This window comes from Cololabis saira, chromosome 3, assembly GCF_033807715.1.
Source record: "Cololabis saira isolate AMF1-May2022 chromosome 3, fColSai1.1, whole genome shotgun sequence".
NCBI classification, from domain to species: domain Eukaryota; kingdom Metazoa; phylum Chordata; class Actinopteri; order Beloniformes; family Belonidae; genus Cololabis; species Cololabis saira.
In genome coordinates, this window is record NC_084589.1 from 26,014,663 (window position 1) to 26,028,539 (window position 13,877).

General features: G+C 41.4%; 1 protein-coding gene across 1 annotated transcript; it reads left to right on the forward strand.

Moving 5' to 3' along the window:
- The first annotated feature begins 1,483 nt into the window (after window positions 1-1,483).
- LOC133431892 (extracellular matrix protein 1-like) lies at window positions 1,484-10,499 on the forward strand. Its single transcript, XM_061716843.1, has 11 exons — window positions 1,484-1,722; window positions 3,168-3,230; window positions 3,818-3,880; window positions 5,984-6,049; window positions 6,253-6,285; window positions 6,393-6,679; window positions 7,446-7,651; window positions 8,859-9,147; window positions 9,243-9,454; window positions 9,636-9,723; window positions 9,846-10,499. The coding sequence occupies exons 1-11, from the start codon at window positions 1,644-1,646 to the stop codon at window positions 10,029-10,031; spliced, it is 1,572 nt and encodes a 523-aa protein (XP_061572827.1). The 5' UTR covers window positions 1,484-1,643; the 3' UTR covers window positions 10,032-10,499.
- Window positions 10,500-13,877: the final 3,378 nt, after the last annotated feature.

The window sequence follows — 13,877 nt, forward strand, 5'->3', positions numbered from 1 at the left end:
AGCCAAGTTCATGATGACCCCGCAGTCCAAAAAAATAAAAGTAATTTCTACAAAACTCTGAGTATATCCAGTACACGCACGCACACACATATACACATACAGTATATATACATATATAGTTATTTATTTATTTTTCTGTACATATATATATATATATATATATATATATATATATTTCAGCACATATATATGTACGTGTATGTATTTTGCATGTATGCGCTAACCATGAATCGGTACACACCACACAATATATAATATCTAACTATCTGGACAACGCGCAGCGCAGTATGAGGAAAGCGCAGTATGAGGAAATTCCAATGTCTATGTAAACTTTTTGCTGTTCCTTGGAGGGTTTTGGCGATCATCTTTAAATTAGGTTGCACTGGTGCATTCCTATGCAAGAATATCAGGGCCACTGAGGAAAAAAAAACAATTCTTAGAAAAAAGTCAGAATTCTGACTTTTTTCTCAGAATTGTATTTACAAATAAACAAATAAAATTACCAAACGCAGCTAACACTGTTTCTACCACAGGATGTGGTTATTTGCAATAAGATATAAAATAAGATGAATGGTAAAGTTCAGCACACCGCAGCCAGTCCGCCTTTGACTCGTAAAACGGACTGTTGGAATTACTGTGCGGTGAAGTTAATGCTTTCTCAGTGTGAGAAATGCCATTTGTGGTGTGTGAGCGTATAAACTTGTTGAAATGCAAAAAAATACAAGTTTGCACTCACCCCTATGGCCATTCAAAATCACCAATATGTATATATACATATATATAAACATTAAAAAATCCTGCCGTATTGCCTTATTTCAATAGATTGCGGAGTTGTACGAGTAGCACTAAAATTAGGGGGCAAGGCTCTTGAGTGGGGAGGCAGCTGCCCCCCCTGTAGATCCGCCCCTGTTGGATACATAAGCGTAAGTAAAAGCAGCATAAATAGTCATGTGATCAGTGTGTAAGACCATGTTAACATGTAAATAATGCTAAAAGAAAAAAAAATCTGATTGCATTAAAGTTCACTTATAGCGTGATGAACGTATTTCTAAAAGGAAAAATAATGCAGGGTATTTCTGGAGCCTGACTCACATCACCCAGCAGGTTATAATTAAATCATTTATGGCTTGATGACAACATGAAAAATTATGTATTTTAAAACAACCAGTTGGATCGTATAAAGAATAAAAATAAGATATGATCTGAACACCATACCTACATAAGCCTAAATTTGTGATTAGGCTCCTAAACGACATCCGATTTAAAGTGATCCCCTGTGAGTAATGTTGAAAAACCTCCTCCCTCCCCTTCTGCTGCTCACTCCTCCTCAAGGCTGATTTATGGTCCTGCGTTACACTAACGTAGAGCTTACGGCGTAGTGTACGCAGCGACGCACACCCTACGCCGTAGGCTACGCCGTCGATTTAACGCGGACCATAATTCAGGCTTCATGCTTCTGAAATCCCTCAGCAACCTTATAAAGTATTTGTCCGGCTGCCTGGTCCTGAGCTCAGACTTCAGACAGACAGCAGCTTCTGCTGGTCCAGTTAAAGGGCCATACACCCGCTCCGTGTGTTTTCCTGGACGTCCTCCCAGCTGGACCCAGCTGTTCCTGAACATTCAGCTCCAATACCGCAGTCATCATGAGGTCTGCAGGCTCGTCCTGGGCTCTGCTCTGCTCCACCGCGCTGCTCCTGGTCCTGTTCACTTCTGCATCCGAAGGTTGGTGATGTTACTGCTCTCCTTCATGATTATTGCCAGACACCAGGAATGGTTGACTTCTTCCCTCATGGCAGGCTCCATGTTTGTTCGTCATATCTTGTTGTGAAGTTGTAAGTATACAAATATACTTGTGTGTACATGAGAGTGCATCTTCTCTCAGAATAGGATTTGACCTACACTTCAACTGTGAAGTAGTATTTTGCTTCCCAGTGTCACTGATCTTCCTCAGGATACAGTCCAAACATTCCTTGTTGCTGGCACCCTCTCTGCATCTGTGATTTGTTGCACAAGGCAAAACAATTAGGAGTTGCACAACTTTCTCCCGGTATCTTTTTGACTCCCTTTCTTTGTCTGTCCAACTTATGATATGGGCTGTTTTTGCATTGAGGGATCCTGCAGGACATGTTGTCTCTACGTTCACATGCTCCTGCAGTATCTCTACAACGATCAATTAGTCTTACAGTGGCATTCAGCCAACTTTCACCACTTCAAAAGGCTGTTGAATGTTTTTGGAGTCTCAGACAGACAGAGCTTTACAAAGTTTGAATAATATATATATATATATATATATATATATATATATATATATATATATGTATATGTGTGTGCATGTATATTTTTTACATCTTGAAAGCTCTAAAGAGGTGTTGAGACACATCCATGCATAACACGGCAGTGAGGCTAAAAGTGCTTGTGTGAAATGATGTGTTCTGGTGTAAAACCTTTATTCCAGTCCACTGTGTTTTTTGAGTAGCGTGGAGGCTGAACAACCTTAACATTTGTTCTGTGGCTGTTACGTCACAGTTCCACCTTGGGAGCTAGACCTACCGCTATCAGTTTTGTTTGGATTTGCAGGTACATCCTTTCTAGATCAGGGGTGGGTGAGTCCTGGTCCTTAAGGGCCGTGTCCATGTTTCCCCTACTTCAACACATCTGATTCCAATTAAAGATCGTTATCAATACATCATTAATGGCTACACAAGTCTGGTAATGACACAGCCATGTCTACCAGGGTTGTGTTTATGCATGGGACACATTTAAAATGTGCAGGACACAGCCCTCAAGGACAGGGAATTGCCCACACCTGTTCTAGATTAAACTAAGTAAGGAGGGCATAATGGGTGGAAAGCGGGCTATGTGAATTGGCGTTGTGGAAAAAGTAACAGAGATGCCAGTCTCCAGGATCTTTCTCTGTGAATCAATAATATCATTAAATGTGAATCAATAATATCATTAAGTGTGTTATTAATAACCTATAAAAATAAAACAAGCATCCTTAATAACCCAACAGCAGCAACGTGTTGAGTAAACATTGTTCAGGTTTTACAAAGTACTTAACAGGCAGCCTTGTTCATGACTTACACAGTTTGAATGTTTTACTTTTACAACGTGAAGACTCTGGAAAATATACTTGCAAATAACTGCTTTCAAAATATGCCTTTCAGAGTTGCCAAGACGACAATCAATCCTGCAGCAAGAAGCAGACATGACAGAATTCGATCCTATGGGTACCGTTAAACTTGTTGTTATGACCATGTTTGATCTGACAATATGAGCTCATTCCTGCTTTCTGAGAGTTGTCTGTGAAACAAATGTTTCAAATCACATACATACTCCCTTCTACACTGTTTAGAGAATATTAGAGCATTCACAATTTCAGTACTGTATTTGGGAATCAATGTGACTGTTTGATTTCACATTTTTCTGCTATGATACAATGTTAAGTAGACTGTATAATATTTAACCATAGTTCTAATGCATCATTTCACAGCTAATACTGTTGTTAGTCTTATCTATATTTCAGCTCCTCTCTGAATAAGATTTTTCTTACAATTTGATGACAAAACATAGGATATGTACTTTGAAATGCTAAATGAAAAAACACTACCAAAAGCTGTCTTAAATTTTACCGTTAACTGTGTTTTTTAAGTCATGCCTCCAAACTTTCACATAAACCAACTGTAAAGTAGTATTTTGCCTTCCGGTTGTAGCAGTGCTGGAACCCCTTTTTGCATAATTTGTTGTACACAGAAAAACAATTAACAGTTGTTCATCTGTTTTTTCTAAGTATCTCTCTCTTTGTCCAATTATCTAGATATGGACTTACTTCAGCGCCCGGTAGACATGTTCGACATCTTCCACGAAGGGTTTGGGCAAGGTACGTGTGTGTGTGTGTGTGTGTGTGTGTGTGTGTGTGTACATTCACATGCTAGTGCAGGATCTCCACAAAGACCAATAGCAGCCTTACAGTGGCATGGAGCCAGGTCTCCCCACTTCAAGAGGCTATTGAAATGTTCGGGTCTTAAACCCTTGAGATTTTTAGATTTATTATGCTGATTTTACTCATGAAGTTCAGCTTTTGTGGCAGGAGGAGGACTAATTAATACGAAAACCTACATATGTTTAATACCACTGGAAGGAGCTTTCCATAGTTTGAAAACACAGACAATATCATGTTTTTCTCATCTCTTGAGAGTTCTCGAGAAGTGGTCTGCAGTGAGGCTGAAAGGAACAGAAAACCCATCTGGCTTTGCATGTCACACTTGAGTATGTGTGAACAGCATGGACATGGAACAACCTAATATTTTTTATTGTGGTTATTTCAAAGCGGTTTTCCCTTGGAAAGTGGTAACAGCAGCATAATGGAGGTGAAGGGAGTGCTGTGTCAAATGGTCTTGCAGAATGGTGAAACAGGTGCAAGGATGGCTGCAAACTCTGCACAGGGGATGAAATCAGTTAATCACAGGGATGGTGAGAGTGCAGAGGGGCCATCTGATAGGGGTGTTTAAGATTGCCTAGCCAAGTGACAAGCAAGCTAAAGACACAGCAGAACAGGGGGAATTGCCACCAAGTTTTTTGACCATGCTGTTTGAAGATGCAGAGGCCAGTTAGACTGCCATATTACAAACCTTGCCACTCGGGTTAGGGAACTAGCTACTGAGCCTCCACCAACTGAAGTCAGGCCTTCTTCCTCCTGTTGAAACCGAGCCAGTGCCTCCCTCTTGCAGCTGTGTTCACACCCCAAACGCCAGCAGCAACAGGGATGCTGAGGCCAACACTACTCTGTGTCCCACAGCAACAACCCTTTTTTTGGCAGTGTTTTATTCTGTGCAGATTAAATAAAGCAGGCAGCGAGCAGAAACATTAGAGACTTGTGGACTGCTTGAAGAAAGGAAACATGTTCATATTATTCCCAAAGCACCATAATGCTTTGTGAAAGCACACACGGTGTAGGGACGATTGCGCCTTTGTCGGATCACTGTGAATGCAAATCTGGAGAGTGAAGGCGGAATGAAGAGGGGATCACCTGTTCCTCTTTATAGTGCGATCACTCTGCTAAAGTCTGACTCCAAGTCTGTGACAAAAGGCCAGCCGTGTGAACTCCAAGTCAGCTGACTTTCACCAAGCTAAGGAGTGGACCCCGTTCAGCTGCTGTTTCATTGATAAAGTACTTTTCCACCAGCCATGAGAGAGCAAGCCATTCAATGCCTGACCACCAACGACGCATGACAACCCTGTCCTGTTGAGTCATTAACGTAGGAGGCTTTTACATCGAGGCAGAGAAAACTTATGTAGTTTGTTGTTTACTGTTCCACTTAGATACACTGTTTACTTCTTATTGCTGCTCATTCACCACAGGAGTGTCGCAATAACACTTGATGGTGGTTGTTTCTGATGCTTTGGATTGTCGCTTGCTGACACCTTCATCCTACCAAAGAACAACCAATCAAGTTTCTTCTCACTAGGAACAACAGAAAACCAAGTGCTTTGACACGGTCCCGCCCCCAAATTTGGGTTCATTGGCTCCGCCAAGACTGTGTAGCCAGAGTGTGATTGGCTGATTCTGGCATTGATGTCTGACAAGTTGAATTTTTTACAACTTCTGATCGGAGCAACGCTTCAAAACCAATGCAGCACTCTCACTGTTCAACTCAGCAGTGCTTGACTTTACCCTTTTGAAAGTCAAAAGGCAGCAAAACTGTTCCAACATGTGCATGTGAGCCATGGGTTGCTGTTGCTGCTAGTTTCCTCTTTTATTGCAGTCATGCTGCTGGGTTGCGTAGAAGTGTTTCTCACCAGATGAAGCTACATGTGTCTTTGTTTCTCAACTGAATGACCAGAGCGCATGCAGTGAGGATTCACTCTCCTTAACAGGACAAAGGTGTTCCTTTGCCCTGGCAGGCTCAGTTGCCCTATGTGTCTAAACTTTCAATCTATGTGTTATTGATTATTCTCTGATTCCTGTGTTAATGCCTTTCAGAGTTGCCACGACCTCAGTCACCCATGCAGCAAGAGGTGGACTTGACAGATATTCTCAGTCCAAACGGTACCAGCCATCTTCTTTATGTTTGTTATAACCATGCTTGACCTGAAACAGTTTGGTCCTGCATGAGCACATTTCTGGTTTACACATAGTTTCTCTGTGCTACAGATAATTGTGTTTCCACCACAACATAGAGATGGGGAAAATCCTGTCTGTCTCTGTCAGGTGTGATTATAGAGTGAGTCGTTTTATGACTTCTTTTTCAGGCGACTCCAGACCAGTCTTGACACCAAGAGGAAGTATATATATCCACTTTTCTTTTTCTTTTTTAATTCACTCAGTCTGCACCAATTCTTTCTTCAAAAGTATTTCTTCAGCATATATACCTCTTCTCATCCCCTCATAGGTCGACCTGGTTTTAGTCCTCGTTCTTTCTTTCAGCCAATACCTCCAATACCGAGCTATCCAGTTCAGTTTCCCCATGGACGGCCAACGTCTGAAAACATCCAAGCCGTCTGTCTCAATGGAGACCATCGGCCCCGCTACCCGCAGTCTTACTTTCCATCCTCTGGATTCAGCAAGCAAAGGCGGAAGGCCACTGCTGTCAATAATGCGGAGGCCTGGTTTATTACGTGCTGCAAAGGGAACCAGACGTGGGCGACAGATGCGCTGCTGTGTTGTGCAACTCAAGCAGTACGTTTTTCACAACTCTTTAAGCTAATTCAGCAGTTGAAGTTGTTTTTGTTTGTTTGTTTAATAATTGCGTAATCTAAAATGACGGATGGTTTCCTGTATAATGCTGACGTATATCACTTTGCAACGGAAGTTTTGGTTTTCAGAATCGTTCATACCTGCCTTAACACACATTCAGCAACCAAATGCAATGTATTTCAGAGCCACTCAGTAAAGTTGTATAAAAGTCCACAGTTAGCCGTTATCTCAATAGCTATAATGTTTATGGGGCTAGATTGTCTTGTATATGACAAAATTCGTCATCAGCTCCCCTTTAGAATTCTTCCCTGATTCTCCAAACTGAAAACACTGTGACTGCTGTCTATTGCTGGTAAAATAAAATAAAATATACATTTTTAAGTAGAAAAGGGCATATACTCATATTTCCGTTGCTAGAAACGTTTGCACTGAGTGCAAATAAAGCATATAACATTCTTCACATTGCAGAGATGATATAACTTGACTCTTTCAAACTGAGCACAAGGCCTTGGGGCCTTTCCAGTAGATAAGCCCTGCCAGACATAACAGACTTTGGCATGAGCGCCACTGAAGCAGAGGGCAGAAACAGTTCAGTACTAAATACTTGAGTTCTTTAAACATAACCTTGATGATGTTAGACTAACTTTTGTATGTATATTGAGTTACTATGTTTCACATAATTGTGGGTGGTCTTTTTATTGTGTTGTATTTCTTTCTTTCTTTCTTTTTAAATTTGCGCTTACTATAGTGGGAGCTGTCAGTTGATTTGTTCTGCGAGGAGGATTCCAGCGTGAAAGATATTCAATATCATTGCTGTGAAAAAAGAGGCCATGAAAGACAGACGTGTTTTACCAAAGATGCTCCAAACCCAAGCTACGAGCCAACAGAGGAACTTCCAGTGACACCACTTCCATCCACCAACAACTTTGACTTTGATCCCAGCACATGTATGAGGTTTGTACAAAAGTCAAATTCAGGCCCTGTGATGGTATATGGGGTCCTTCCGACTCACCTAAGAAAACTACTCTTATTGCAGAAGAGGTTTCTGAGATTGATCTCCCACTCCTCTAGATATGCGCCATCAGCGCCTCTTTTTCTGAAGTATCGACTCTTACCTATTGATAAGGTGAATGCCTATCAAACATGCCTTTTTATTCATAAGTTTATATACAGGAAATAAGATCTGCCTATTACTTTTCACAATTTCTTTATTCTGACAACAGACTTTCACTCATATCAAACAAGGTTTAGTAACAATAGCTTATCTATACCGTCCTCCCGAACCTCAAGTCACCAATTCAACATTACTTATAGAGGCCCCAAGCTCTGGTCTGACTTAAACTCTTCACTGAGGTCCACCTCCTCCCAATGCATTTTCAAAAAAAACCTAAAGGAATTTTTACTTTCCACAGGAACCTAATTTACTTTCTCTACTCGGCCTTTAATTTTATCGACCTTTAATTATATATTCTTTCTCATTGTTCTGCTTTTGTCACATTTTTTGTTCTTTCTTTGTGTTTTTTACTATTAGTTGTTTCAAGTACTTGAATTCCTGTTGCTATTGGTCTTTGTCTTTTGTTGTTGTTTAGCTCATGCATGCTGTCTGCTTGTCCTTTGTTTTGTTTTTTTGACAGGGGTGGAACCTTGTACAAGTTCGCTATAGAACTTCGTTCCCTCCTTGCGCAGTGCTTCATGCATCTTTTTGTGCTAAATTAATAAACTCTAAACTCTAAAACTTCATGTAATTGGAAGACAATAATTGAATAGTTCAGGAAGAAAACCAATGATGTGGGTTTTGTAGCCTTACTTAACTCCATACCAAGTTATATAATATTATTTCAGAGGGTTTTATTTAGTTCTTTTTTTTATTGTGTATTTGCCTGTATTTGACTGCTGCAGTTTCAATGTGCAAAAGTAGACCTAGGCTTGGCTTCCAATACATTTTTTGCTGTGAAACTCTGCTTCATCAGCCAAACACTGCCCTGACGCAAAAAAAAAAGATGACTAACACCATATTAATCATTTAAGATTAACAAAAGAAAGTGACCTTTAGAGAAATTAGTCATAGGATGCTGTGCGAGATTCTTCCTTAATTCTGGGTTAATCATAGAGCTTTAGGGAAGTAATAGCTGGACCTGACTAACTGTCTCATCCATTACAGAACTGTGATGACTCAATATCGTGCCAGAACAAACAGAAGAAAAGTAGTAAAGAAACTAGCTGCTAACAAGAAAATCGACATCAACTTTCCTCTTGGACAACCCACAGAAGATAACATTGAACCACTGTGTCACATGCAGAAGCTTCGGCCGCTCTATAACACCAAGTGCGTGCCTCGTTCAGGCTATGAACTACTGGCTCATCAGGCAAAGAGTATAAATCGTTTGGAAAAGGGTTTGAAACAGTGCTGCAAAAAGAAGCAGGGTGTACTCAACTGTGCTGAACAGAAGGTAAAAGAGGGGAAAAAAGACCTTAAAGCATCATATTTTGCAACACTGAGTATTTTTTGACATAGCTCTCTCTTGTTTTTTTTGTGTGACTGTAGTGGCGTGAGGAAATAGACAAATTCTGCTCGACTGTGAACGCTGGACAGATGGATTTCCAGTGTTGTTCAGGGGATGTAACGCCTGATCGCTACACCTGTTTCAAGTTAAATTCTCCAGATCCACACTACAACATGACTTCTTTGGCCACTTCTGCCACAGAAGAGCTGTCTCTCACCAAATTATGTGACACTCACAATATTATCAAGAAGAGGTAGGGCTGTACTGCATCTCTCTGTGCTGCTTCTTCTGATGATTTTTCAGAAAGCTCTGTCACATGCTGAAATATCCTACAACTCCCACTTCTGTATTGAAATTGATTTAAGCATTTGTGCACTTCTTATTATTGTCCAAAATTATGTTGGCTGCTTTAGTAACAAAGTAAATGTGTCTAGATTCCCCGTTGGCTTTCCTCTCAAGACCTTTGTGAGCCAATGCTGCCCCCTACCTGAACAAGAGAAGGCCAGTTGTTCCATGCAGCAGGTGGGTTGGAATTAGATGTAAATTACAACATTTTGAATGTAATACTGACAGTTTAAGAGCTGTAAACTTGATCTTTTTTGACAGTTATATTTCATAAGGCTTTGTTTTTTTAATGAAACCAGATGCAGGAAATTTCCCAGAATGTCTGCTCGTCAAAGCAGAAAGCCCCTCCAGCTGTCCGCCGCTGCTGTAAGATGGCTTCAAAAGAAGAGATTCCACAGTGTTTCTCCAAAATTGTCAGGGATGCCATCACTAAAGCAACCAATGCCTCGCGCCAGAAGAAGAGGAAGAGATGCCCTCTGTCCTAAATCCTCTCAATCTCTTGTTGGCACTGGACCAGATAAGGAAACGTTCATCTGTCTAGACAGATGCCTTCCAGTCACTCAGAGTATTCAAAATGTTGACCAAATTGTAGCTTCACCTTCTGTTAGTGTTAATTCAAGTCACCTACGATCACCTGAGAATCATTGTTACATTTACAATTATGCGGTACGCTAGTTTTTAAAAACCTGATTATTATCTGTGTCACCGTACCATTATTTTCATTTTAGCGCTGCTCTTTTCATATTAGATTTTAGATAGTTTCTTTAAAAACATTTGGAGTTACAAGATCAGTTTCTGCCTCTTTATATTGTTTTGTGTCAAAGACTGTATTTTAAACAGTTTTAATAAAAGCATTTTTAAACAGTCCATTTGTTTAGTTTACTGTGGGACATGGCACATTCCATGCAAGGCCTCTCGTGGTTCTGGGAATAAACATTTTAAATTTAAGCTCATGTAAACGTCTCGGCCTCTGGTATTGTATAAGAATATTCAATCAAGATAAATGAGCATAAAGTAATGACAAAGATTTTCATTAAAATTTTGTTTTATAAAAATTCCTGTGCATAATGCTTCAAAGTCACAAACTATTATCTTTTTTCAGATAATAATTAGTACATTCAAAAATAAATAGTTCAAGTTGCTACCCTCCTAAGGAACGGTTACAAAAGAAACACCAGTCCTTAATCAGAACAGGATTAGACAATAATGTGCATGGCAGTGCTGCTGGGAGAGAACCTGTTTAACAAACATTATGTCCACATTTGTGCCATAAAACAATCTTGGGGTAAAAGCTGTTTTGGTACCAAGGACTACATTAAGACTTCTTCTGTTGATGTGCACGACTGATCAAAAGCTACTCGAAAAGCTGGTTATTTTTGCAAAAGGAGATTATACCAGATCAGACATATCATACTCAAGGCCTGTGGATCAAATCCAGCGCCCCACCTTATTTTATCTGGAGATAAAGAACATGCCAAGATAATCATGTACTTTAGAATAATTTCTCTTGCCGGTTTAGACGCATACCGGTACATAATGACATATCCCACAATACATCTTGTTTTTGTTACCTGCACCAGGAAGGCATCTACCCTCTGAATGAAAGTATCATGCATTAAGCTGTTTTCCTACAACAGTTCTGTAGTTTAGTCATGGATCTGAAACAGAAATGCCCAGAAAAAGAAAAAAAATTAAAAGGTAGAAAGAAAGCAAAAGCATGTTTTAGCCTAATGGGGCAAGCCAGTAATTATTTTGTTTCTGTCTTCACTCCTAAGATTTGAGGAGTCTTTAACCGTACCAAAAGTTGAAACTGAGATGGCTGGGGAAAAGGGCATTTAAATGTGCTCTTTCCTACACTTGGACTCAGCTCTAAACCCATGCACTTGAACATCAAGGATCTGGAGTCATTACATGATTTACATAATTTACACATTTTACATGCATCAACTTCTGGTTGTACGTAGATGTTATGACTGATCATCGTCAGCCATGTTTACAAAGACTTTTTTAAACTTTAAAGGTCTACAATAAGTGGTAATATCATACCTTAATGCTGGCTGTCTGAGCTGTTAGTGTTGGTGTTTTGTGGCGCTTATGCGCATGTTTTATGTATATATTGTTATTATAATATTGTAACTCTCCTACTCTTAACTCCTGCCTATACTGGCCAATACAGTCTTGAGAAAGAAATGTTGGATTGCATTTTTTTCCTCCCTGGTTAAATAAATGCTAACAATGAATAGATATATAGATAAAATAAATAAGTTGCCTGAAGACCAATATGTCCATCAAGTGTTTGCTACACCTCTACAACAGTAATAGATGTGCATCTATTATTAATAGTTGAACGTGTTAAATGCAGAGGCCGTTATATAATGTGATTTTTTTTTTTTTTTTCTATTGGAAAAAAAAGAGATTCATTTAAGTAGTCATGACCATAAGGCTCAGGTTGACCGGAATTACATTTATCTTCCAAATGAAGTTTGAAACCCCACTTGATCAATGAAAACAAAATGTACTGCAACTGGCCTCGTCAACGAGGCCAGCTCGTCTCGTTTTTTTTTGTCCCGATTTTTTTCCCTCATTTTATCACCCAGTGCTCCTACCTAACAGTCCTGGGCATTGCCATCCTCTACCAACCCCGGGAGGGCCCTGCACTGAGCTCAGGTCTCCTCCTAGACCTGAGGAGTGAGCAGGCCGCATCTTTTCACCAGGCAGGGTGGGGCTTCTCCGGCCAGACGTAGCGTGTGGAAGGATCACATTATTCCGGCTGGATCCTCCCCACCCCATCTGGCGCCCCGGTTGGCCAGAGGGAGCATGTATAGCCCACGACTGTGTGCATACAACATATATAAAGTGGTCTCCTCTCAGCCTGCCAACTCAGAGAAGGAGGAAAGCAACCAAATTCTGCAGTGTCTGTACAGCCGCCCGGATGATCCATCCAGTGTGATGTGGCTTCTATGAGCCGTTCAGATTCTGCTCCCTTTCGTTACGTAACCAAAATGCAAACCACGCCCACAACTAAACACCGTGTCCTAACTGCATGCGAGCGTCCGACTATCGCGTTGCACTGCGTGACATCGGACGCACTCTGTCCATCTCCCTCCATTCTAACCCTCCATTTCAACTACCGGTAACTGGATCAGCCGTTCCTCATCCATGACTGTTTCCTACAGTGCTTTCAACCGGCTTTTAACGCGAGCGACAGGAAGAAAATAGAAGCAGGGCGTCCGACAAATGTTGAGCTCAAAACGGCGCGCCGCGTTGCGCTGCGTCGGGCTGCGTCGCGCTATGTAGCTCGCGGCCAGTTAGGACAGTCCAATAGAAAATAAACCAATGGAATTGATTTTGTCGCTGGCGCTCCCTCTCATCGCATGCAGTTAGGACACGGTTTAATAGTGTACGCAGCCGGCTGGTCTTCTGCCCAAAGCGATGGTCTGTGCTCTCCCCTGCTACACGTCATTCAGGCAGCCAATCAGCACAGAGCCTCATTATCATATGCTTTTCCACTAGCACCTACTCAGCCCGACTCGCCTCGGCGTGGCTGGTCCCGGCTCCACCCGTTTTTTCCTTGTTTGTTTTTCCACAGCCAGGTGAGAAGTGGGCGGGTTGGGGTGAAGCTGATGTGACGTACTCGATTGCGCAACCCCTTTGTTCGTGTCCGCGCAGATGAGAAATCAGCTGGAGCCGCGAGCGGCTGAGAGTAAAACAGAGCTCCTGGTAGATCTGATCGTTCCTTATCGCCCGTCTAGATCCCTTTTTAATTCTCTCGTCATCCACCAGGTTTATGAACATCTGCACCTCAGAGTTGGATCACCAAACAGACGTTTGCGCTGTATAATAAAATCGCCGCGAGCTGCGAGTCGCTCTTGCGCTGACTCCCGCTTCCTGATTCAAACGTCTGACGGCCCCGCCCCCCCCGATCAATCAGAGGCGTGGAGGGTGGTGACGTCAGATATAGTGCCAGCTCAGCCCGGTTAGAACCTCGGCAGAATGGTTACAGAAAAAGTATCTGCTTGGCACGGCTCCACCCGCCTTGGCCCATAATGGAAAAGCACAAGATGAGGGCGTGGCGGGTAGAAGCAAGCTGAGTAGGTACTAGTGGAAAAGGGCCAAATAGCCTCCCCTCCCACTCAGAATCCCGCATAGAGAATGAGGTTAGAGAATGAGATGATAAAGACATTCCTCAGAGGCTGAATTTCTAATTTATTTAGCAAAAACAATCAAAAGCTTGTTTTTAAGACATTCAAGGCCTGTTTAAAATAGATATTACATGCCATAATAGGTCCCCTTTAACATTTTGTTTTGACGTTTGCCTTGTTGCCGTTTTC